The sequence below is a fragment of the Phyllobates terribilis genome, unplaced genomic scaffold, assembly GCF_046119375.1.
Source record: "Phyllobates terribilis strain yellow unplaced genomic scaffold, ASM4611937v1 Scaffold_12__6_contigs__length_324123572, whole genome shotgun sequence".
Taxonomy (NCBI): domain Eukaryota; kingdom Metazoa; phylum Chordata; class Amphibia; order Anura; family Dendrobatidae; genus Phyllobates; species Phyllobates terribilis.
The window spans coordinates 157,882,274-157,909,488 of record NW_027362772.1 but is presented as its reverse complement, the minus strand read 5'-3'; the positions used below and the strand labels follow the sequence as shown (position 1 = coordinate 157,909,488).

General features: G+C 44.3%; 1 protein-coding gene across 7 annotated transcripts in view; it reads left to right on the top strand.

Moving 5' to 3' along the window:
• The window catches only part of LOC141172335 (testicular acid phosphatase homolog), a 125,380-nt gene that overhangs the window by 18,127 nt on the left and 80,038 nt on the right, over positions 1 to 27,215 (top strand). For 5 of the 7 annotated variants that reach the window (XM_073656431.1, XM_073656434.1, XM_073656428.1 and 2 more), the window contains exons 2-3: positions 19,807 to 19,902; positions 20,297 to 20,383. In XM_073656431.1, coding sequence (XP_073512532.1) covers positions 19,807 to 19,902; positions 20,297 to 20,383 — 183 coding nt within the window. Of the gene's footprint in view, positions 1 to 14,295; positions 14,520 to 14,546; positions 14,756 to 19,806; positions 19,903 to 20,296; positions 20,384 to 27,215 lie in introns of those variants that run through there. The other 2 variants (XM_073656433.1, XM_073656429.1) reach the window with 2 other exon arrangements.

The window sequence follows — 27,215 nt, the reverse complement described above, 5'->3', positions numbered from 1 at the left end:
TCTTTATGCCGTCACAGCCAGACACTGAGGAGCGCAAGCATGCCTGCGCTTCTCAGTGTCTGCGGGATGACAGGCTGGATGGCAGCGTTCTGCTGCGGTCCAGCCTGTCATCTCGATGTAGCAGAGCTGAAGCTGTCGTGGGAGCCATGGAAAGGTAAGGATGAGGTTGCTTTATTATTTTACTTTTATTGCAGGAGATCGTTGGCTTCAGCTGGAATGGGCGTGACGGTAAGTATGGTTTAATTTAGAACAATAAAGAATTGTGTCTTTATTTCAATTAAAGGACTTTTTTTCTGGGTGTTTGTGTTTTTTTTAAATACTTTACTAGAAATTCATGGTGGTCATGTCTAATATTGGCGTGACCCCATGAATTTCGGGCTTAGGGCCAGCTGATAATGCCAAGCTGGCCTTAACCCCTTTATTACCCAGTGAGCCACCGCACCAGGGCCCTGGATGAGTTGGGTACAGCGCCAGAAGATGGCGCTTCTATGAACGCGCCATTTTCCGGGGCGGCTGCGGACTGCAATTTGCAGCGGGTGGGGCCCAGAAAGCTTGGGCCTCCCTGCGCTGCGGATTCCAGCCCCCAGCTGCCTTGTTGTACCTGGCTGGACACAAAAATAGGGCGAAGTCCCACGTATTTTTTTTTTTTAATTATTTCATGAAATTCATGGAATAATTAAGAAAAAAAGGGCTTCCCTATATTGTTGTGTCCGGCTAGGTACAAATAGGCAGCTGGTGGTTGGGGGCAGCCCGTTCCTGCCTGCTGTACCTGACTGGACACAAATATAGGGCGAAGCCCCACATAATTTTTTTTTAATTATTTCATGAATTTCCTGAAATAATTAAAAAAAAATTGACGTGGGGCTTTGCACTATATTTGGGTCCAGCCAGGTACAGCAGGCAGGAACGGGCTGCCCCCAACCACCAGCTGCCTATTTGTACCTGGTTGGACACAACAATATAGGGAAGCCCTTTTTTTCTTAATTATTCCATGAATTTCATGAAATAATTAAAAAAAAAAAAACGTGGAGCTTCTCCCTATTTTTGTGTCCAGCCAGGTACAACTAGGCAGCTGGGGGATGGAATCTGCAGCGCAGGGAGGCCCAAGCTTTCTGCCCCCCGCTGAAAATTGCAGTCCGCAGCCGCCCCGGAAAATGGCGCGTTCATAGAAGCTGGATGCTGTACCTGGCTGGCATACAAAAATATGGCGAAGCCCACGTCAAAAGTTTTGGGAAAAATTAATTAAAAAATAAATAATAATTTAGGGACTGCATCTTTATTAACTCCTCAAATGTCATTTAGTGTTAAAATAATGGATTTATTTAAAAAAAAAATGGCGTGGGATCCCCCATAATTTTAGTCTCTAGCAGAGGTTAAGCAGACGGCTGGGGCAGATGTTTGAAGCCTGGGAAGGGGGTAAAACCCACGGAGCTTCCCAGGCTACTAATATCAGCCCCCAGCTGAATACCTAGCCTTTACTAGCTATTAAAATGGGGGACCCCCCCCAAAAAAATGACGTGGGGTCCCCCCTATTTTAATAGCTAGCAAAGGCTAGGCAGACAGCTGGGGGCTGATATTAATAGCCCAGGAAGGGTGCCATGAATATTGGCCCCCTCCCAGGCTAGAAACACCAGTCGTCAGCCGCCCCAGAAATGGCGCATCCATAGGATGCGCCAACTCTGGCACTTAGCCTCGCTCTTCCACGCTGCCCTGGTGCGGTGTCAGGGGGTAATAGTGGTGGGGTTCATGTCAGCGCCAGCTGCCATGAAGCCCAGGTTAGTAATGATGGGCGTCTATAAGACACCCCCATTACTAACCTACAAAGTGTTAAAAAGAAAAAACACACTACACCCAGAAAAAAATAATTTATTTGAAATAAAACACACAATTTTATTTAATTCTTAGTTTACTAAAAATAATAGTTACCTGTCCACGTTCCTGCGCTGATCTCCCATGCACAGCTGTCACATCTGGAGATGGTGACAGCTGTGCATGGCTGCTGTAAGCTCACGCTGCCGGGAACACGTCCGCTCCCGGCAGCGGGAGCCACTGACTGAGGTCACCGGAGTGCATTCAGGCAGCGCAGCTCCGGAGACCTCCTTTACGGCACTGCTGTACCGTGGGAATTTCTCACGATACAGCAGGGCCGTAAAGGAGCTAACCGGAGCAGCGCTGCCTGAACTCCGGTGAACCCTTACGGCCCCGTCATTCTAGCGGCGGCAGCGGTTCAGAGCGGTCACATTCTATGTGGCTGCTCTGAACTGGAGATCTTCGTGGGACACTCGTGGACTGCTACGGAGGGGTAAGGATAAGGTTGTGGTTTATTATTTTATATTTTATTACAGGAGATCGATGGCTTCGGGGAATTAGGTGTCTAGGTGAGTATAGGTGTCGTTTTTTATTTTTTACTTTATTTTAGGTGGCGATCGGCGGGGACAGGTAATGTATGAACTAATTTCTTTTAGGTAACCACTGGCCACCAATGACATGTATTTAACATTTATTGGGGACACAGTAGGGCAATTTAAATAGCAGGATCAGTCTGATGGGAACTACTGCTCCCATCGAGCTGATCCTGCTGGCAGGAGTGGACGGGGGACAGACATAGGCCGATGGGAGTAGTAGTGTCACATCGGCCTATGTCTGCCTGCACGCACACACCCGCACACACACCGCACAGACACCGCGCACACCCGCACAAACATCGCGCACACACCCCGCACACACACTAATCATGACCGGTCTGATCGTCTGGGAGGTGAGGCTGACCTGTGCGGCCGTGGGAAAGTTCATGTGAGTTCATGCAGTCAAGCATGAACTCACATGAACCCTCTGAGGGCAACGCGGCGACTTCAAATGAACAGCTGATCGGCATCAGCTGATACCTCAGCTGTTCATTTGAAATAACCGGCGGGAAAGCGCAGCATAGAACGGGAAAGCCGGCGGTGAAGTCTTTTCACTGCCGGCTTCCCCGCCCGGGTCCTTCACTCCCCGCTCCTTGGAGCTGCGCTCCCCGCCCGGTCCTAACTTACGATCGGGATGGGAGGTGGCGAGGGGAGCGGAGGATCGGGGTGGGAGGCTGCGGGGAAGCAGTATGGGGCTGTGTGATTGTTTAAAAGCCGGCGGCTTTATACCGCCCGCCGGCTTTTAAACAATCAGGAGAATTCTCCCCCGCTGGGATGGCATTCTGATGACAGGCTGGATCGCGCTGCCATCCAACTTGTCATCCTTCACAGACACTGCAGAGCGCAGGCATTATGGGAACTTCCGATTCCGGTATCCGATATTGTAAAAGTATCGGAATTAAGTATCGGAATTCCGATACCGCGAATATCGGCCGATACCCGATATTACAGTATCGGAATGCTCAACACTAGTCATGAGGCCTGCAGAGGGGAAACTGGAGACAATGCTGGATACAAGTCATATAATGGCCAGAAACATTGTAATTTCTCATGTGCACAGATGTGACAGCCGATGAAGAAAAGTGACCTAAAATGACAGGTATGTTTGAAATATTTGTTATTAAAATTTACATTTTATCTACTTATATACGTATATAAGTTTTAGGCAGGTGTGGAAAAAATGCTGCAAAGTGAGGGCTCATTCAAACGTCTGATTTTTTTGTGTTCGATTGCTATCCGTGTTTTTCACGGATAGCACCTGTACCCGTGATATTCTATGGGACAATTCACATGTCCGATTTTTCCTCGGACTGAGATGTCATCCTAGTGCGGTCTCGAACTGTCAGAAGGGAAAAGGTAGAGAATTTTTTAAAAAAAATTTCCACATACGAGAAAATCGGATAACACTCGTTCCAGACTCTAATCAAAGTCTGATCAAAATAACTTGTCTGATTTTCTCATACGAGAAAAAAATGAATAATTTAAAAGTAGAAGTGTTAATGATTTATTTTTATCAATTAATAAAATGCAAAGTGAATGAACAAAAAAGAAATCTAAATCACATCAGTATGTCACTTACACACAGTTTTTGAAAGGACTTAGAAGGGAGGTTGTTCCAAACATCTTGGAGAACTAACCACAGATCTTCTGTAGATGTCAATTGTGCAAATCCTTCTGTCTCTTCATGTAGTCCTAGACAGACTGGATGATGCTGAGATCAGGGCTCTGTGTGGGCCAGATCATCATTTCCAGGAATCCCTGTTCTTCTTTTCACTGAAGATATTTATTAATGACATTGGCTGGATGTTTGGGATCATTGTCCAGTTGCCTCCCTGATGGTAATGCATGATGGATAAGTATCTGCCTGTATTTCTATGCTTTCTATTGAATCTGTAAAAACAGCAATAGCAACAAGATTTTTGTGCAGCTTTGCAGTTGCGCTAATTTTCTTAAAGAGATTTAATTGACCTTTATTCCAGAACTCCTGCAAAAATGTATCAGGCTGTCTGTATTTAAATTGATTCCAGTATCTAAAATTTGAGATTTGGAATTATTGATTTTGTACTAAGGGACATTTCTAAAATCATTACAGGGATTGTCTTATATTCTATCTGAAGCAGTGCACCGTTCCCCTGTCTCCCAGCTTCCTACTTGCCAGAAGGCGGTGTTATCTTGATGATTGACAGTTCGCACCAGCGGCATGGTGGCAACCATGATGCTAATAGAGGCAGCTTTGCCTCTCTCCAGCGAAACGTCCAGCTTCAGACAGCTTGCTCCTTGCCTAAAAACCTGCCACCTCTGATAGAGGTGGCCAGTATCCTAAGCTACGAACAGTGGTCTATAAAATTAAATCTCGGGCAGCTTGGATCGCAGCCTAGCTGCATGATTGATAAACGTTTCAGAGAAAATATACTGTATTTTTCGGACTATAAGGTGCACCTAGGTTTTAGAGGAGGAAAAAAGAAAAAAAAACATTTAAGCGAAAAATGTGGTCACGATGCCCTGTTAAGGGGGAGGGGGTCTGCTTCTGACACTGTTTATAGGGGTAATGTCCCCGAATTCTGTTAGTATCCTATAGTATCCTAGTATATATGCCCCCCCTTCCTATTATACGTGGCCCCCATCCCCATCCTGGTATGCATGGCACCCCAATCCCCCATCCTGGTATGCATGGCATCCCTCATCCCCAATCCTGGTATGCATGGCACCCCTCATTCCCAATCCTGGTATGCATGGCACCCCTCATTCCAATCCTGGTATGCATGGCACCCCATCCCTTATCCTGGTATGCATGGCACCCCTCATCCCTATCCTGGTATGCATGGCACACCTTCATCCTAGTATGCATGGCATCCCTCCATCCTAGTATGCATGGCATCCCTGATCCCCATCCTGGTATGCATGGCACCCCTGATCTCCATCCTGGTATGCATGGCACCCCTCATCCTGGTATGCATGGCACCCCTCCATCCTGGTATACATGGCACCCATCATCCTTATCCTGGTATGCATGGCACCCCTCATTCCTATCCTGGTATGCATGGCACCCCTTATCCCCATCCTGGTATGCATGGCACCCCTCATCCCCATCCTGGTGTGCATGGCACCCCTCCATCCTGGTATGCATGGCACCCCTCCATCCTGGTATGCATGGCATCCCTGATCCCCATCCTGGTATGCATGGCACCCCTGATCTCCATCCTGGTATGCAAGGCACCCCTCATCCTGGTATGCATGGCACCCCTCATCCTGGTATGCATGGCACCCCTCATCCTGGTATGCATGGCACCCCTCATCCTGGAATGCATGGCACCCCTCATCCTGGAATGCATGGCACCCCTCATTCTGGTATGCATGGCATTCCTCATCCTGGTATGCATAGCACCCCTCCATCCTGGTATGCATGGCACCCCTGATCTCCATCCTGGATATGCATGGCACCCCTGATCTCCATCCTGGTATGCATAGCACCCTCCATCCTGGTATGCATGCCATTCCTCTATCCTGGTATGTGTGGCACCCCTGATCCCCATCCTGGTATCCAAGGCACCCTCATCCTGTTATGCATGGCACCTCTGCATCCTGGTATGCATGGCACCACTGATCCCCATTCTGGTATACATGGCACCCCTGATCTCCATCCTGGTATGCATGGCACCCATCATCCTTATCCTGATATGCATGGCACCCCTCATTCCTATCCTGGTATGCATGGCATCCCTCCATCCTGGTATGCATGGCCCCCTCCATCCTAGTATGCATGGCACCCCTGATCTCCATCCTAGTATGCATGGAACCCCTGATCTCCATCCTGGTATGCATGGCATCCCTGTTCCCCATCCTGGTATGCATGGCACCCCTGATCTCCATCCTGGTATGCATGGCACCCCTCCATCCTGGTATGCATGGCACCCCTCCATCCTGGTATGCATGGCACCCCTCCATCCTGGTATGCATGGCACCCCTCCATCCTGGTATGCATGGCACCCCTCATGCCTCTTCCTGGTATGCATGTCCCCCCTCATCCCTCTTCCTGGTATGTATGTGGCAGCCCTTCCCCATCAGGCTGCACACAAAAAAAAATAAACACTTCTACTCACCTTCCTTCTCTCTCCTCCAGCGCTGCATCCTGCTCTGCTGCCAGCACTGATCTTATCATGTGAGCTGCGCATGACGTCACTGCCATGTGCCCTCACACAGTGAGATCAGCTGCGGGAATAGTCACTGCTCCCCACGCCGGGACTGTGTGCGTGAGGAGCAGTGACTTCATTCTCCTTAATATCCGGTACACAGTGTAGCCGCAGTGCGGCTCCTGCTGCTGCCGGGCGATCGCGTGTCCCCTCTATTAAAGAGCATGCATATTCACCCCTCTCCACTCCCATGAGCGTGGGGAGCAGTGAATATTCATTTTCTTTAGCAGCAGGCACAATATAGGCTGCAGCAGGCGGATGCTGCCTCCTGCGCCCCGCTCATCCCCCGCTGCCACTGTCCCCACGCCCCCCACCAACCACAGTATATATATATATATATATATATATACTCATACACACAGCACATTCGGACTATAAGAACCACCCCCCAATTTCCTCCAAAATTTTGGAGGAAAAATGTGCATCTTATAGTCGGAAAAATACGGTACTTTGTAGATCCGGCCAGAAATCATAGTCAGAGATGAGACTAATCTGACACCGCACCCTGGACGGCTCTTCCCAGCGCCGCTCCAGGTGATTGACTGTTCCCTATGTACACACATATGTGAGACCATTCAACAACTGGTGCAGCGCTGGGAAGAGCCGGCCAGGGACTAGTTTCAGCTCTGGCTATAGTCTCTGGACTACACCTGGCTGCAATTGTGCTGCTGTAATTTGGGCCGCATGAATCCAGTCCGAATGTGCCATTCAGTCATTGAGCAGGATGGCTGTGACACGTTTCCTAGACTTATAAAAAAAAATCTCATCCTACAACCGAGGATGATGGATAATGCCGAACAGACCGGGGAGATTGAGTCATGTAGTGTTATGCCAGCAGTCATACTTTGTGTATGTGCTGGCTTCCTCCTAAGATATTACCACCAGTGTTATCTTCTGTGTATACTCAGGAATTTCCTGTTCACTGCAGTGAAAATATCCGCCTTGGCCCTGGATCAGCGCTCGTCACAGGCTTTGTGCAACTTGGCCATCACTTTCCACATTCTCTGTTCTGTCAATCCTTTTATTCTACCGTCACTTATTTACTGACGCTCATGATGTAATGTCAGTGGCAGGACAAAGCTAATCACCCTGCTCATATAGAGTGTAGAGCTGAAAAAAAAAATCACAGTCCCACCATTGTTTTTTTGGGGTATGTCAAAATGACACGATAACTTTACTCTGAAGATACAATTATAGTGATCACATTTATCCTTCCTATGTTTTACTACTTTAAAAAAAATAAATTAAAATAACTGACGCATTTCAATCCTGGATTGAGAGTCAGCCAGACTAAAAACACGTCAGACATTAAAAAAAAAAAAATTTAAATTTGGTTTGTGTCACCATACTCTTGAGACCCATGACTTTTTTTTATTTTTTCATCGACTGAGTTTTCTTTTTTTTTTTTGCAGTTTTTATTTAAAGTAATGAAGAGGTTTTTCAGTCCGGCAAAGCGAATTAAAAGCAAAAGTTCCTTATTGAGACTTCATTAAAATAGTAGCATGGGCATAAAAAAATATCTGACGTGTTTTGAGATATCTATACTGACGAGTTTCGAATCTGGCTGACTTTTGTCTTATATCTACTATTAAGAATCAGCCAGACTCGAAATGCGTCAGTTATTTTTCAAATAAAATTTAAAAATTTGTTTTGTGTCACAATATTCTGAGACCCATAATGTATTTTTATATTTTTTCATCGACCAAGTTTTTTTTTATTTTTAAATTTTGATTGAAAGGGATGAAAATAGTTTTTTCAATACAGCAAAGCAAAATAAAAGCAAAAATTCCTTATTGAGACTTCATTAAAATAGTACCATGGGCCATAAAAAATCTGACGCGTTTCGAATCTGGCTGATTTTTAACTTATATCTACGATTAAGAGTCAGCCAGACTTGAAACGCGTCAGTTTTTTGTTTTTGTTTTAGAAAATTTAAAAATGTGGTTTGTGTCACCATACTCTGAGACCCATAACTTTTTGTTTTTCATCAACTAAGCTTTTTTTTTTTGTAGGTTTTTTTTTAAGTGATGAAAAGAGGTTTTTCAATCCAGCAAAGTGAATTAAAAGCAAAAGTTCCTTATTGAGACTTCATTAAAATAGTAGCATGGGCATAAAAAAAATACTGACGCGTTTTGAATCTGGCTGACTTTTACCTTACATGTACGATTGAGAGTCAGCCAGACTGGAAACGCATCAGATTTTTTTTTTAATGCCCATTTTACTATTTTAATGAAATCACAATCAAGAATTTTTGCTTTTAATTTGGTTTTCAGGATTGAAAAACCTCTTTTCATCACTACAGCTTAGCCTAGAAATAAAAAATAAATTGATGAAAAAATAACAAAAAAGTTATGGATCTCAAGGTATGGTGACACAAACCAAATTTTTTAATTTTATTTAAAAAAAAAAAGAACTGATGGGGTTTCCAGCCTGGCTGACTCTTAATCGTAGATATAAGACAAAGCTTAAACTATAATGACATCAGTATTTTTCTAAAAATTGCGATGTACAATATGTATGCTTGGGGGGTAAGGTATTCAATACTGAACCGGTGGAAGGAACTCCAGGAGCGCTATCGGCTCACGAGTTAGGGAACGTAAAATACTTGCTCAGGTGCTAGTAACCCACGCTATGCCACTGCTACAGACATCACCTATGAACTTTAAGGGTATGTGCACATGTTAAGTATTTGCTGCGGAAGTTTCTTCACCATTTCTGCATCTCTTGGCAAGAAAACTGCAACGTGTGCACAGGCCCTTAGAAGTTATTACAGAAAACCTGCGTACACTTACACCAAAGTATACAAAATACTTTTTAAATGGATCGCTGACGATCAGCAAAATCCGCAGTCTGCTGATATTACGTGTCATAAGTATAGGGTTTCTATATGGTGTGAGGCAGTGCCTGGGATCGTATACGAGGGACGTTATATATCCCCCAGAATGTGTACAGAGACCTATTAAAACCATTGGAGTGCATTGCAGTCAGACACAGCTGCGGCTGCAGTGCAGGAATAAAGGTGAGCAATGACCTGGTCAGACTACCTGGCTAAGGCAGATTAAGTAAAACCCGGCAGGGCCTTCATTTCTTGGAGGACGTCACAGGAGGCAGTGGGGCGGCCTCCTCCCTCCAACCCGGGTTTTCCAGTGGCTTTTGCCACAGGTCCTTTAAAAACCCTGCACTAAGGATTAGTGTTGTTCAGTGTTGGGACCTGCTAGGAGGATAGCAGGAAAACTCGGCAGGACTGTGTATAGTTGAACCCACGCCTGCGAAGGCTCTGCACCCGTCAGGCTCTGAGCGGTCCGGCGCAGCCGTTGCACCCGGCAACCATTGTGTATAGACTTCTGTTAACCCGGCTGCGAACTGGAGGACTTTCTGTTAACCTGTGAGTTGCTGAAATAAAAGCTGTTTATGTAGGACTTGCTTGGGTCACTGCCTCAGTTACTGCTCAGTGTGAACACCGCCGCCTTACAGCTTGGTGGAGAATGCGGGCATAGTGACTGAGGCATACCCCACCGGCAGCTGCATGACCACAATCTGGCCGGCCAACTTTCAGCCTAACCCCGTGGACAAAATGGAGGAGCTGTTAAGGCAATTGGTCCTCACGCAGCGGCAGCAGCAGGAGCAGTTCAAGCAGCAGCAGCACACCAATAAGCTGATTGTGCAGGAACTCACAACCCTGCAGGAGAAGCCGACGGCACCAGCCCCGGAACGTCGAGAGGCCCGGGACAAGGTTCGCTCAGCATTGAGGAAGATGGGACCAGAGGACGACCTGGAAGCCTTCCTGACCATTTATGAGCGCACAGCGGAGTGGGAAAACCTACCAGCCGGACAGTGGGCAGAAGTGGTGGCTCCGTTTCTGGTCGGCGATGCCCAAAAGGCCTACTTCGACCTCAGTCAGGAGGACGCCCAGGACTACCAGATGCTCAAAGGTGAGATCCTTGCCCGACTGGGGGTCAATACATACGCGAGGGCTCAGCGCATACTTTCATGGGCCTATGTAGACCCGATTCACCCGGTCTCAGGTTTATGACCTTTTGCAGCTGTTAAAGAGGTGGCTCCAGCCTAAGTCTTTGACTCCAGCCCAGATGGTGGAGAGGGTGGGGTTCGACCGGCTGGTGAGGACTCTGCCAGCCGCTATCCAGCGTTGGGTGGGGCAAGGGGACCACGGCACCCTCGACCAGGTGGTTAGCTTGATCGAGCGCTACTCGGCCACTCAGGACTTTATCCGAGACTCTGCCCCCTCGCGGCTGTCATGCCGATCCCTGCCAACCCAGGAACACGGAAAGGGGTTGCGTCCTTCTGCTGAGGACAGTCAGCACCGTAACCGTGCTGAAGGGGTACCCCGGAGTGAGAATGGCAGGAGACCGGTACCCTCCCAAACGGTCATAATACCTAACAGTACCTCCACCATGAGGTGCTGACGGTGTCAGGGGCCGGGACATGTGGTTGCTAACTGCCCCCTGACTACGGAACCCATGGACTGCAGCTATAACCGCCGGGTCTCAATGTACGCCCAGACAGTCTGCACTGCAAGTGCCGACCCCTCGGACAGTGAACCTCAACTGTGTCAGGTACTGGTTAATGGATACCCCACGGAGGCCCTCCTAGACTCGAGGAGCCTAGTGACTTTGGTACATGGGTCGCTGGTGGCAGGAGACAACCCCAGTGGACGGACAGTTGGGGTTGTGTGTATCCATGGGGACCTCCGAGAGTACCCAACTGCAGAAGTAGTTTTGTCCACGCCATGTGGAGACATAAAACATGTGGTGGGGGTGGTAAAAACTCTTCCCTATGGGTCTGTGTTGGGAAGAGACTTGTCCCTGTTCTGGACTCTGTGGAAAAACAAAATCCACTCTCCCCCGGTAAAATTAGTTACAGGCGCTGTACCTGACGAACCCGAGTCAGGAGTACCTGCCGTAGGGGTGTCCAACCTAGGGACAGAGTGTGACCCCGATAGGTCTCCCCTAGAAGTGCTGGCAGGAGAGGTCGAGGAGACCTCATTGATCCCCGAGGGCACGTTTGGGACAGTTCAGCTACAGGACCCCACTTTGACTCAGGCGCGGGAAAGGGTGCTAGAGGTAAATGGCGTAGATCAACAGCCCGGTACAGATACTGTATTTCCACGCATGGTAGTCAACGGTGAGTTGCTCTATAGTGGGGACAAAATCAGAGACGAGGTCGTGGAACAGTTAGTGGTACCTCAGTCGTACCATCGGGCGATTCTGGAGTGGGCACACACACACCTGCTTGGTGGACACTTAGGGGTCAAAAAGACTCAAGAACGTATCTAGCAGCGGTTCTTTTGGCCGGGGATTTATGCGGAGGTCCAAAAGTACTGTGAATCCTACCCCGAATGTCAGTTGACCACACCCACCACAAGTTTCCGTAGCCCATTGGTACCCCTGCCAATGATAGAGGTACCTTTTGAACGGATTGCAATGGACTTGGTAGGGCCCATTATAAAATCCGCTCGTGGCCACCAACATATACTGGTGGTCGTCGACTATGCCACCCGGTACACGGAGGCTATACCTCTACGCCACACCTCGGCGAAACTGATTGCACGGGAGCTGTTTGCCATGTTCTGTCGCCTTGGACTACCTAAGGAGATCCTGACGGATCAAGAGACCCCTTTTATGTCCAAGATGACAAGGGAACTGTGCGGCGCTGTGTGTGGCTGTGTCTGCTAGTAATGATGCGGCAGGGGCGACACACAAGCACAATTAAAGGTGCAGTGTCGTCCCTGCGTGTCATTACTACAATACACAGCCGCATGTCTGAGGAATTGCCAGCAATCTAGTTGCAGCCTGCAGCGCCGGCGGATCAGGGGGGCAAGAGCAGGGGGGGCCCGATGCAAGGGTGGCGGGAACCCCGATGCAGGTACACGGTGCAGGCGACTGCTATGGGGCCCCCCGGCTCAATAGCAGTCGCGTGGCCTGCCGCCATTCGTGGTACGACACAAGGGGGCAGGCCCAGTACTTTACCACGCTCGATCTCACCAAGGGTTACTGGCAGTTACCTCTCACGAAATCGGCGAAGGAAAAGACCGCCTTCATAACTCCGGAGGGTCTATATCACTATGTGGTCTTACCTTTTGGGTTACATGGGGCCCCGTCTACATTCCAGAGGTTGATAGACATAGTGCTCAAGCCCCATCAGGAGTACGCGTCCGCGTATCTAGAGGACATTATCATCTTTAGCACCGACTGGCATATGCATCTATCTCAGGTACAAGCGGTGCTGGATTCTCTCAGAGCCGCGGAGTTAATGGCAAACCCCAAAAAATGTGAGATAGGGCTAGAGGAGCACGCTATTAGGGGTATGTGATTAGCCGAGGAGTTATCAAGCCCCAAATCAATAAAGTTGAGGCCATAAAAAACTGGCCTAAACCATCAAGTGCAAAGCAGGTCAGGTCGTTCCTTGCCATCCTTGGGTATTACCGCCGGTTTATACCTAATTTTGCTGTGAGAACGGCGGCCCTGACCGATTTCTTGAAAGGAAAAAAAACGGTAATAGTTCAGTGGAACCCTCAGGCAGAAGAAGCCTTTCAGTCCATGAAGTTGGCCCTGTGTGGACAGCCGGTCCTCATCAGCCCCAACTTCAAGGAAACCTTCATTGTACAGACAGATGCCTCGGAGGTAGGCCTAGGGGCGGTATTGTCACAAAAAGTAAATGGTGAAGAGCACCCGGTCACCTACTTGAGTAGAAAACTTGTCCCGGCAGAGAAAAACTATAGCGTGGTAGAGAAGGAGTGTTTGGCTATTAAGTGGACCTTGGAATTGCTATGTTATTATTTACTCGGGCGTCAGTTCTGCTTGGTGACGGACCACTCACCCTTGGTATGGATGAGGAATGCCAAGGAGAGGAATGTGCGAGTCACCAGGTGGTTCCTGTCACTGCAAAATTTCAGTTTCTCTGTAGAACATCGCCCTGGGAAGTCGCAGGCAAACGCGGGTGCCCTGTCCCGGGCACCCTGTATGGTGTCAAATGTTCAACCCCACAAGATTGAACAGAGGGGGGTGGGGATATGTAAAGCAGTGACTGGGATCGTATACGAGGGACGTTATATATCCCCCAGAATGTGTACAGAGTCCTATTAAAACCATTGGAGTGCATTGCAGTCACAAACTCACCTGCGGCTGCAATGCAGGAATGAAGGTGAGCAATGACCTGGTCAGACTACCTGGCTAAGGCAGATTAAGTAAAACCCGGCAGGGCCTTCATTTCTTGGAGGAGGTCACAGGAGGCAGTGGGGCGGCCTCCTCCCTCCAACCCGGGTTTTCCAGTGGCTCTTGCCACAGGTCCTTTAAAAACCCTGCACTAAGGATTAGTGTTGTTCAGTGTTCAGGCCATTGCCCCCAGCAACCATTGTGTATGGACTTCTGTTAACCTGGCTGCGAACCGGAGGACTTTCTGTTAACCTGTGAGTTGCTGAAATAAAAGTTGTTTATGTTGGACTTGCTTGGGTCACTGCCTCAGGTACTGCACGGTGTGAACACCGCTGCCTTACAATGATTATTACATGGTGCGCGTTCTGCATAATAAATAATAATCTTGGCTCATTCCTTTACATGAGAAGTGCTCGTCTAAGAAGGTTGTAAATATCCTCAAAACAGATCCTCAAAATGTATCCTATACTCCCAAGTGGTTAGAAAGGGTATGTTTACACAGGGCGGATATGCTGGAATCCAGACAGAAAATCCACATTGTATCTTCACCACTATTACAGCAGCAGAAAATATGGACGGGATATTACCAAATGTCATCTACAAACTGTAGAAATAAAGTGGAAATTGACAGCGTGCGGCGCTCCAAAGTTACAAATTCATTGTTTGATCTGTTTACGTGTGTGGAAGCGTCTCATGGAGAGGAATAATCACCATAATTATGGGAAAGCTCAGGACTAAAAACAGGCTTCATGGTATGTTATGTGGAGTCAGCAGCATCCTGTCTTGTTTTCCACCTTTGTGGTTCCCGCTCCCCTGGAGCAGAGTGATAAAGTAGCAGAGTAGCAGAGAGGAAAAGACTTAGGTATTAATGGTGCGAAGACGGCTGTGAGGTGACATGATTTCCCCATACCTGTGGATGGTGTACATTGTACTGATCTGCGGATATTCACTCATTGCCTCCTCCAAGAAGCTTAAGTTTGTAACTCTGGTAAGATTCACATCTATCTATCTATCTATCTATCTATCTATCTATCTATCTATCTATCTATCTATCTATCTATCTATCTATCTATCTATCTATCTATCTATCTATCTATCTATCTATCTATCTATCTATCTATCTATCTATCTATCTATCCTCATGGGCTAATTAAAATCTGTCTTTCAGCCATCTAACTGTGTAGTGCCGGCCTAATTTTTCCTTCTTTCTTTTTCTTTCTCTATCCACGTTGCCACATGGGCTAATAAAAGTCCACTTTTTCTTTTGTATATTTTTGGAGTGCTGCCTTTCTTATTCTTCTTTATTCCATCCATCTATCTATGCATCTATCAATCAGATTCATCATATCCGTTTATTATATTTTTATGATCCCTATTTGCTGTTATCATGCACTTCTTATTTCAGAAAATTGTTTCCTATTAGCACAATCAGCGAGCTGCGGTTGGGTGATTTGTCATTAATAGATCCAGTCAGAACATTTAGTATTTTATACATGTAGCAGTTTGTTCCTAAAACAGTGATATTGGTACATATTTTCTTTCACCCGGGATTCAATCGTTGCATAATTCACATCCTATATTCATTATTTGTGAAATGTTCCATGATCCTTGAAAGTCTGTACATTGTGATGTGCTTGTTATTACTGTAACATTTAGATTGTGTTACTTTACTATTAACTGTGAGGTTTTCTAGATTGCTTCTATGGGAAATCCTATGAATCCACTGCTCAGTACTGGCCTTGTCATAGACACATTGTATAAATCCAACATCCTGATTGCTAAGAGTGAAGAATCTAATGTTCATTTAGATCAAAACAATATCCCAGTGACAGCACTCAGCTGCCCGAGCACAATGCAGAAGTGTTATCATGGGGACACCAGGTCAGAGGAGCTGCAGATATTGAGCATATAATCTCAAGAACTAATAATATGGCAAAAAAGTAATCTAATATAAAACCAAACCATATATCCAGGGTCGTTTCTGGTATTGCAGCTCAGCCTCTGTCACTCCAGCTCTATTCCCCGCCTCCTACTGCTTGACTGACGACTCCTTTCCCTGAAGTCACACAGTATAGAGGCCGTCAGTCAAGCAGGAGGCAGGGAATAGAGCTGGAGTGACAGAGGCTTCAGATCTACCATAGCTCTTCAGTCTCATTTGCATATCAATTGAAATGCTCAGTAATGGAGGAACAGACTGGCCATGTAAAGGTATTGATGGACTTGTCTTTAAAAGAGCTACATGTACATATAAATAGTTTGGGAGGTGAAATTCTAATGACAGATTCCCTTTAAGAGAAAATTAAGTTTAAAGGGGTATTCCCATCTCCAAGATCCTATCCCAGTATGTAATAGGTGTAGTAGTAATAATAATAATAATAGCAAATACCTTCAATTAGAAATCTAGTATAGTTCTGATTAGCTATGTCGCTTACCCCATCTGCAGGGTATTGCAGTAGCTTAGGTATCCATGGTTACGTTCACTTATTAAGCGACAGTTAGTTGTTTGTGATCGTAACCATGGATGCCTAAGCTACTGCAATGCCCTGCAGATGGAGTAAGCGACATAGCGAATCAGAAGAACTATACTACATTTCTAATTGGAGGTATTTGCTAATATTATTTTTATTACTCCTACTACATACTGGGATAGGATCTTGAAGGTGGAAATACTCCTTTAATTCCAGCACCAGCTAATTCTGCAAGTGATGGTCTGTAAGGTTGAACTGCACTCCGCTCTCTGAATTTTCTGCTGTTCAGTGATAGATGTAGTGGGCTCCTGGTTGGATGGTTGAATGCTACAAGCCTCGCTCAATAACGAAGGGAAAGAGAACTTAAAGGGGCTGTCCAGTACCTGATAACCCCTTGATAATGGCCTCATAAGTTTAAAAAATCTTTGAAAAACCATCCGTTCTCCAGTGGCATTAAAGGTTTAAACAGCAGAAACCAGAGTTAGCTCCAGTCGCTGCTGTTAGAGGCAGGTACTGGCTGTATGATACAGCTGGCACCTGCCCTGTATGGAGTGAGCCCATACATCTGCACCTGCGGCATTACATATTGATATACCATGTAAAAGGGGTTGTCCATTGCCAAAATTTAAAAAATGACATCCACAACAGTTAAAAATAATAAAGTAGACCCACCTTACCAATTCTCTGCCACTCCTCTGTCAATACAGCCTGGTTCCCCACTGGTCTCTGTTATTCCTTTTTCGGTTGTCTGTTGTCTGTCTATGGGTGCGCAAAAATTTTTGGATTCCATACAGATCAACTGTATACCATCCGATTTTTGCGGATACATTGCCATTATTAGCATAGGAAGGTGTTTTTTGGAGCAGTAAATTTTATTTGTATAAAAAACGGATGTCATACGGATCACAATACAGATGAAAAATTGTTTTTCTGGATTAAAATCTGACGATTTTTTTTCTTATGCTTGTGTGAACTTACCCTAGGATGTACTTGAATGTTGTCTCAGGAAAGAATCTTTGCACTTATATACTGTACTTATCCATAGGAATATTCTGTGTACAATGCAGCTACGGTATTTATCGATTGTGTAAACTTATTCTGTATGTACTTGGAACATCATTAAAGTGATTGTCAGGACATATTGTATTGATGACTTATTTTATAAGATTGGAGGGGTTCTAACACCCAACAACCCCACCGATCAGCAGCATAATCGCTCAAAGTCACAGCTATGTTTAATGTGTTGCAACCCTGCCCCATTATCTTTTCCCTCAGGGGAAAACAATGTCTCCTAATCATGAGATGGATTCACAGGTGCACAGCTCAATACAAGCCACAGCCCTGATATGAAATGTTTACTAATATTCAGAATGCTTTCTGTATTAATTCTTCCCAGATTTTGAAATCTTCCCTTGCTGTCATTCAGTAGGAACTGTTACCCTCAAGGGAAAACAATATCTTCTGATCAAGAGATGGATTCACAGGTGCACAGCTTGATAGAAGACACAGCCCTGATATGAAATGTTTCAACATATTCAGAATGCTTTCTGTATTAATTCTTCCCAGATTTTGAAATCTCCTTTTGCTGTCATTCAGTAGGAACTGTTACCCTCAGGGTAAAACAATGTCTTCTGATCATGAGATGGATTCACAATTACACAGCTCGATACAAGACACAGCTGTGTGTCAGGAATTATGTTGCCTTATACAGTTTAACCACTAGTGGCCGCTATTGTTCACTTTAATAATTGTGCTGCAGTTTCACTCCTTACCACTGGAGGCTGCTGTTGTGTTCTACAATTGCCCTTTTCCAAGATGGCGGATTCTATACAATCCATCTTGTTTCCTGTTTGGGCCTACTTAAAGCCGCATGGATCTCTCACTCATTGCTTGAGTATTGTGTCTAGCTGTTAGCTTAGCTTCAGTCTCCAGCTCCTGAACATTCTTACCCAGTCTGTTCTAATTTATCTACGGACTGTTTCCTACAACTCCTTGCTATCTTCAAGAACTTCTACTACTGCTTACTGTTCCTGCTTGCGCTCCTTCGGCCACTGATTTCCAGCAGTACTACGCTAGTATCGCAACACATTGCTTGAGTATCCGTAAGAATGTTTAGGAGCTGGAGACTGAAGCTAAGCTAACAGCTAGACACAATACTCGAGCAGTGACTGAGAGATCCATGCAGCTTTAAGTAGGCTCAAACAGGAAACAAGATGGGTTCATTAGATTCAGAATCCGCTATCTTGGAAAAGGGCAATTGTAGAACACAACAAGTGTTGAGCGAATTTATTCGGCATTTCAAATTCGTGTTTCTGCGTGACAGGGTGGCAAATCAGGGATGTTCGTGGGCGGAGCCGATTTTTTTTGGCGCGAACAAGCCGGGACCCCGAACACGAATTTGAAATGCTGAACAAATTCGCTCAACGCTAAACACAACAGCAGTCTCAAATGGTAAGGAGTGAAACTGCAGCACAAGTAAAGTGAACAATAGTGGCCACTAGTGGTCAAACTGTAGAAGGTAACAGAATTCCTGACACTGTGATACATATACATGTGAATGTAACTAGTCCTGCACCAGTGTAACCATCACATGATCCTAGCAGATACTTTTAGAATTACAGGTTTCTATTAAATAAAATCAGACAGAAATCTAGAAAGTATATCGGAAAGTTTTGGAGCTTTACATTATACAAGATATAACAGTTATTTGCTAAAACGTAACTGATGGGTAATGAGAAGTATATTTCCTTGGTTCAACTTAAACAGGATATGGAATAGGTTACCACAAAAAAACTTTCGCTGTCAGCGGTTCTATCGGCAGTGATCAGCGTGCACTCTTATGGAGAGCATTTCTCAATTATGTGTATTTAGAGAGGACACTCAGATGCCGTCCACTGTACATAAACCTCTGTTCATGGCTGGAAAATGTTCTGTTAATGACGTCAATATCTGGGGTTATTAAAGGTCATATGAAAACCAATTATCCACAATGTTCACGCACTGTAAAGATATATCCACACCGGGTTCAATTTATAATGATCAATATGAGTCATTAAAGAGTTATTCCAATTTTTGTATAAATGTGTCCAGTTGTATAGAGCTTGTAAATACACGTAATTTTACAATTTGCTGCTTATTAAAATGTTCAGCCGTTCTTGAGATATTAACACTTTTCTCTTGTTTCTACCATGTTGCCTTGGAGACCGACCACAGCTGCTAGACAGCAGAACATGTGCAGTGCTTACAAACTCTTTTCTATTGATCTTGTAAGCACTTTTTTATGATACACGATCACTAGAACGCCCAGTTACTTTCTAATCCCGGCCAGCTTCAGTGTATTCCTTACAAGTTAGATAGCAGCGGTGGTCGGTCTCCCAGGCAACGAGCTGTAAACAAAAGAAAAGTGTTAATATCTCAAGAACGGTTGAACATTTTAATAAACAGTAAATTGCAAAGTTAATTATATGTACAAGCTCTATCTGAAAATGGCCACATAATACTGTCATACAGTGCACCGGATAAGTTAATGTCCTTGATTCATGGTTAAGTTGGTAGTTTTTTGTCTTTGTAGGTCTATCGACATGGAGATCGTTCCCCAATTGACACATACCCAACTGATCCCTATAAAGATACAGTTTGGGATAATGGACTTCAACAACTGACACAGGTACTTGCTAGTAACTGCAGCAAATCAATAAAGCGGCTTTCCGAGATCCTGAATGTAAAATGCTGGAGGAAGGATCAAATGGATCGGCAGTCTGAAATTGGACATACAGGATCTAGTCATTTAGGTCAGAAAAAAATATACAAAATGTCCTTGTAAAAATTGTACTTTTTGAAATTGCGCAATAAATTAATAGAAAAATATCTAATCTTAATTTTTTAGGTAATTTGGTGTTTATATATAAATATGGTCATTGACGTTCTCTTATAACTATATTGGGCTTGCAAGTAAGTTTTAGGCTATTGCAAAATTATTGGGGTTGTCAAGTGCTTGTGTTTTGCAGTTGGGATCTATTATGGGTCTTGTGGTCCAATAATCTCTTCTGACGCACTTCCAGGTGGGCATCAAGCAGCAGTATGAGCTAGGGAGATATCTAAGGATGAGATATGAACATTTTCTCAGCCCGACGTACAAAAAAGAAGAGGTAAGTGACACTAAATGGTAAAAACATTTATTGGATGCGCTGAGCTGTAATACCAGACATCGCCCATAGACAAGGGTGGCGCTGTACTTGGAAAAACAAGCAGATTCTTTTTTCCCTACTCAGAGAATCCCCTTTAATGACAGGGAAACAAACAGATTACAATTGTCTTTTTCCCATAAACTAAACAGGTTCATTACCCTGTATTACATGTTATCCGAATACGACCTGAAGTGAACTGGAGTCTATGGTGTGAAGTCAGGTATGTCTAGGCCCAACTCCAAAATGTCTGCCTTCAGGCATGGTTTCTTTAGGACACAGGTTTAACTCTTAACCCTCTGCTAGATATATTGTAGGGAGAGTAAAAGATCCACAAGCTAAACTAAAGGGGTGTACTTACTATTATTATTAGTAGTAGTAGTATTAGTAATAATAATAATTGTAATAATAGTAATAGTAGTAATAGTAATAATAGTATTAGTAGTACTAATAATAATAGTAGTAATAGTCATAGTACTAATAGTAATAGTAACAATAATAGTAATAGTAATAATAGAAATAGTAATAATAGTAATAGTAACAATAATAGTAATAGTAGTAATAGTCATAGTACTAATAGTAATAGTAACAATAATAGTAGTAGTAGTAGTAGTAATACTAATAAAAATAGTAGTAATAATTGTAATAATATTAATAGTAACAATAATAGTAGTAGTAATACTAATAATAGTAGTAGTAACAATAACAGTAGTAATAATAATAATAGTAGTAATAATAATAGTAATAGTAATAATGGTAATAGTAGTAGTAATAATAATAGTAAGGCCACGGCCCCACTATCAGTATTTGGTCAGTATTCGGTCAGTATTTTTTCTCAGGGGTGGGAGCCAAAAAAGGTGAGGAACAATCAGAGAAAAGGTGTAATAGAAACAAGTCACCAATTCTGCATTTATCACCCACTCCTGGTTTTGGCTCCCACTCCTGATAGTGAAAATACTGATAGTGGGGCCGTGGCCTAATAGTACTAGTAGTACTAATAATAATAGTAGTAGTAATTATAATAGTAATAATAATAATAGTGGATATTATTATTATCAGCTGAATATAGTCTCCTATTTCTCATATCATAAAATTATTGGTGTTAAAGGGGTTCCTTCCCAGTACTCTAATGTTGATGACCTACCTGTAATATCTGATTGGTTTGGGCTGACTTCTCATCCCTTCTATGATTACCCAGGTGAGGAGCTACACATTTAGTTTTGGCTTTGTTCTGTATTATAGCTCACCGCAGCTCTAAGCAGATCATGGAGATGACCTGTGTCAATGCAAATATAACCATCTTGGAAAATCTCTTTAAATTTAAATGGTCAACTATTGTTTAAAGAAACTTATGCATATTAGATTTCCAATGTAGCGACCACTATCAAAAGATGAAAATCCGGAGGCGCTTCCATCCTATTAAAAAATCCCAATATATCAAACATGGTATTGCAGTGTATAAATAAATTACATTTTTTCTGTACTACTTGTGTTCATCCAATCTCTATGGACTGCAGTTTAATCACCCCTTTTTAGCAAACAAATACACTGCCATACCATCCTTGATATATTGGGATTTTTTAATTGGATGGAAGCGCCTCCGGATTTTCATTTTTTCTAGCACTCTCCACGTGGAGGGTCTTGTTAGGCAAGAAAAAGCACATCTCCACGGCCCTCGATCCCAATTATATACAAGCTTCCATATAGTGTTGTACCTACTTTCCACAACCAACTCAGGTGAGCATATACAACTCACACATATTATTGATTTTACCATACTTACTACGCTCAGGTAGCGCTCTCTTTCCCCTCACTGTTTCTTGCCCGGGATTGACACTATCAAAAGTGTAAGATCCTTTCTTTACCAAATATACTCCTTTCTTTTCCTGAAAAATTACTCATTATGGCCTCTAGTGTCTCACTTCTTTGCAACTCCTCTTTAAGTACACTGCCTGTTGTGAAGGCTAATCAGTCTATAGTTACAGACAAGCAGGAAGGATTGCAGGAAGTGGGGACATGTCCTTACAAGCCTGCGCTGTCAGCTCTATAGACTGTGCAATATTACCTCCTTATTATATGGAGATCAGAACAGCACACAGTAGTGACGCTGGTCTTTTATCTTGCTAGTATCTGCCTTTCTTATGTTGTTTTTTTACTTGATTATTAAATATTAGCACTTTTATTCTCAGCTTCTCTCCTCCCACAGCTTTTTTTTTGCAGTGTCTACTCCCCACTTGTATTCCACTTTCCTGCTGGTTTCGAATAGCACATTAGCAGTTGTATTCTGCCCCTCTCTTCTCCCAAGCTTGTCTGCATTAGCTAACTCTATCCCTATGCATATATCACTTGCCTCCTTGTTTCTTATAGCACATTAGCACTTCTAGTCTCCCCTTCTCTCCTCTCAGGCTTGTTTGCAATAGCTAACTCTCTTCCAATATGAATTGCACTTGCCTTCTTATAGCAAATTAGCACTTCTATCCTCTCCTCATCCCAGACTTGTTTGCAATAGCTAGCTCTGTCCTCATGTGTAGTCTCCATTTCAGCAGGTGTATGGTTGAAAAGGATTGTGCATGTTGGATTTCAATATGCCTGATCCTTTTTTCCCCACTGGAGGTTAGCGAATACCAGGAGTCTGTCAGTGGCTTATTGCCGTTTACTTTATCCATTGATAACACATGCGTGATGGGCTTGCTGCAGGATTAGATGACTGCATAAAGTCTTCCAACGCAGGTGCCACTTTGACACCCTCTTCTATGATGTCCATATGTAGAGGAGTCTTGTCCAGATGGGTGGTTTCATCATCTGCTCATAGAAAGTTACATAGTTCTCTTATGACTATATTACTAGGTTTTGGTTTCATGGTTTTTCCATGATTTTTCTCTTTTGTCTTTTCTCAGAAACATCAATGTCTGGATGGACGCACACAACCTTTTTCTCAGAACTTTTGAGTAATACATTTCCAGGAATTGTTGATACCAGAGATTGATCCCTGTGCACTAATGTACATGTATGAAGTGATAGTTCCTTATTAAGAGTATTCATTATTACTATTAATTAAACTCTAAATCACTGAACTCCGACTTGTAGCTCTGTAGCCATTCTGAAACTACAACCCTCGGTATGCCCCAACAGATGGACAACTAGGAGTCATAGTTTCACTCCAGCTTGGAGACCACTGCTACCACTGAGTTTCACTAAGGTATTAAACTTGTGATTTGGGTATGGCACCATTTACTCTTAGGTAGAGACAGATTACAGGAGGGCACATGGGCAAATGCTGAAGGCCTCAGCTACCTTGTTGAGAAAGTGGACATCATCTAGCCCTGCTTGTCGCAGGTGTAGGTTTCATTTCTGTCTTTTGGACAGTCCATAACGCACTTAATTTATTAAGAGGTGGGCACTGCTTGCAAAGGGTCCCAATGACTATTTGTGTGGCGGCCTCTTTAAATAGTATGGATATACTGGCAATTGATAAACAGAGTGGTTTCTCTAATAGGGATGGCAATGGTGATGCAGATGGACACCAACATCCGTTTAAGTGGATTTTACTCATCAGTTGGCAATAAGTTTGATAATTACAAAGTCTCTTTAAGAGGTAGAAGACTTGGTAACAAAGGAAGAAAGTTGGTTTACAGTAACAAATTAACACTACTTTACTTGGAGCAGCCTGCTGGCAAACACCCCAGCAGCACTTCCTTTTCTCAGACACAATTTTTGTCTCCTTCACAGTGAAGTGCATTACACATCTACAGTGCTGGTCATGGAGCAATCCTCCTCTCACTACCTGCCTTCTGCCGGTATTTTATTGTTGTATTTCGTGATTGGTGATTTGGTGAAATTTAAAATGCTGCTCTTTTAATGCATACGGCAGAAGATAATCGTCTGCGATATGCATTAACAGAGAAGCATTTGCAGTTTCACATCACTGGATTCTCAGCAGCAGGCAACAAACACAACTCAACTCAACTACTCAGTCCCTGTATACAGCCCCATCCTGCAGCATATTCTTTCAGCTCCTCTATTCAGAGCCCCTTCCTGCAGTATATCTCTCCTTTCAGCCCTCTGTGTGCAGTCCCATCCTGCATGATATTGTGAAACTTCAAATGCTGCTCTTTTGATGCATATGGCAGAAGATGATCCTCTGCTATGTACATCATCAGAGCAGCATTTGCAGTGTCACATCACTGTTTTTTTTCAGCAGCAGGCAACAAACACAACTCAACTACTCTCAGCCCCTGTATGCAGCCCCATCCTGTAGTATATCCTTTCAGCCCCACTATATAGAGCCCCATCCTGAGGTATATCTATCCTTTCAGCCCTCTGTATACATGCCCATACTGCATTATATTGTGAAACTTCAAATGCTGCTCTTTTGATGCATATGGCAGAAGATAAATCTTTGCCATATACATTAACAGAGCAACATTTGCAGTTTCACATCATTGGTTTCTCAGCAGCAGGCAAGAAAAACAACTCAACTACTCTCAGCCCCTGTATACAGCCCTATCCTGCGGTATATCCTTTCAGCCCCTCTATACAGAGCCCCATCCAGGAGTATATCTCTCCTTTCAGCTTCTCTAAAATTCAGCGCCATCCTGCAGTACATCGCTCCTCTTAGTTTCCAGCACTCACGCACACTGCTGCCTTCTTGGAATGAGGTCCCGCACTGTAATGAACTTTAATGACGTTGTGTGCACATACCCGAACTATTTAAGCTTTGCATTCAACATCTCAAACATCACTCCTGTTACTCAGTATCCTGCTGTCTGGACATATTAGACCTGGAACATTTCTCCTCCAAAATGTATTGATGCACACAACACCAATCCCTTGCCTCACAGATGTGGCGCTTTATACATATAAAAACTTGGAATATTATAAAACATTGCATTACATAAAACAACATGGCATTAGCAAAGTAATGAACAGTTCATCAGGTTAACAAAGCAACAGCCTGTGATAGGGGTGCAAACTGCAAACCCATTTTCATCCCTCTAGTTAAGACTGGTAAAGGAAGGATGATTCATTAATGTCACTGAGTTTGGTTTGAGTCTGTGACATTGTGCACTCGCTGACCTGTGTAATGCTCAGAAGCGGTCATCATAGATCGCGCTCACTTGACTACGGTCTGCTATTGGATTAAATGCTTCTGAAATGCAATAACTTCTTTTACACCCCACATTAAAAAACTGGCTTGGTTGGGTCCATTTCACACATGAATAATGTCACTTCATTAATTATATGAATAGGAAACAAGGTAAAAAAAGCTCAGAAACAGATTAAAAAAGGCTTAAAATTGTACTCATTATTGTGCATACAACCATCCCGGATCCAGCGTGATAGTCCCGAATTTGGGGAGCCATTCCCGGGAGGTCGGGAGTATGTCCTGAATTGAGCTGCATTGAATATAATGGTGGTGCACGGAGCTGACAAGTCCTTGCTTCACCATTCTTTCTAGGTAGAGCCTGAAGGTTCCAGGTTTCCAAGAAACATTGGAAGTCATCTTACATTCTCAAGTGACATGAAGGTTTTGGCAACTTTTCAGACACTACATAGACTGGCAGCAGAGACAAGTAAAGCAGGAGCAGCGAGCGGGGATGTGAAAGGCAAGGATGCTTTGTGTGGGGACATCATACTGTGTTGGGGGTGCTGTGGGGAAATCATACTGTGTTTTGGTACTGTGGTAGGCATCATTTTTTTGTAGGGGGGCATAATACTGTGCGTGTGGAAGGGACTGTGGGAACATCATACTGTGTGGGGCTGTGTGGGTATTATACTGTGTGTGGGGGCATCATACTGTGTGTGGGGTGCATCCTACTGTGTGTGTGATGCTGTGCAGGCATCATACTTTGTGGAGAAATGTACGGTAAGGGCATCATACTGTGTGTGGTGGGCATCATTTTGTATAGAGGGCTGTGGTGAATAGTGTGTAGGGCGCTGGGGGGCATAATACTGTATGTGGAGGGGACTGTGGGAGCACCATAATGTGTGTGTGGGGGGCTGTGTGGGATTATACCATGTGTGGGGGCATCCTAATGTGTGGGAGTTGTGGATGCATAATACTGTGTGTGAGGAATGTACTGTGGAACAACATACTTTATGAGTGGTAATATAAAATTTGAGGGGCATCATACTGTCTGTTGGCATCATACTGTGTATGGGATGGGGGGCATCATACTGTGTGTGGGGAAATGTACTGTGGGGCATCGTACTGTGTGTGGGTGCCTGTACGCAAACTATACTGTATGAGGGACCTCTGGGCACATTATACTGTGTGAGGGGCCTGTGGACACATTATACTGTGTGTGGAAAGCTGTAGGGACATCATACAGTGTGTGTGAGGTGCCGTGGGGACATCATACTGTGTTTGTGGGGAGGACCTATGAGAGCATCATACTGTTTGTGGAGGGCTGTGGGGTCATCATACTGAGTGTGCAGGGATCTAGGGACATCAAAATCAAACTTTGTGGGGTGCTGTGGGGATATCATGCTGTTTGTGGGGTACTATACGGATATCATACTGTGTGGGGGGCATCATACTGTGTGTGAGGGAATGTTCTGTGGAACATCATACTGTGTTTGGGGGCCTGTGGGCACATTGTACTCAGCCCACAGGCCCCCTAAACAAGATTCAGTGTTGACCTTGATACTCTGCTATTCCTACCTTCAGCGTCCATCTACGCCATATATACCTGATAGGTGGGAGTTCTACCTCCAGACCCTTACTGCATGGTTGAATGGTAAATCAGCTGTTCTATCTATACAGGGAAGGAAGAGAAGTTGGCATTCTTGCAGC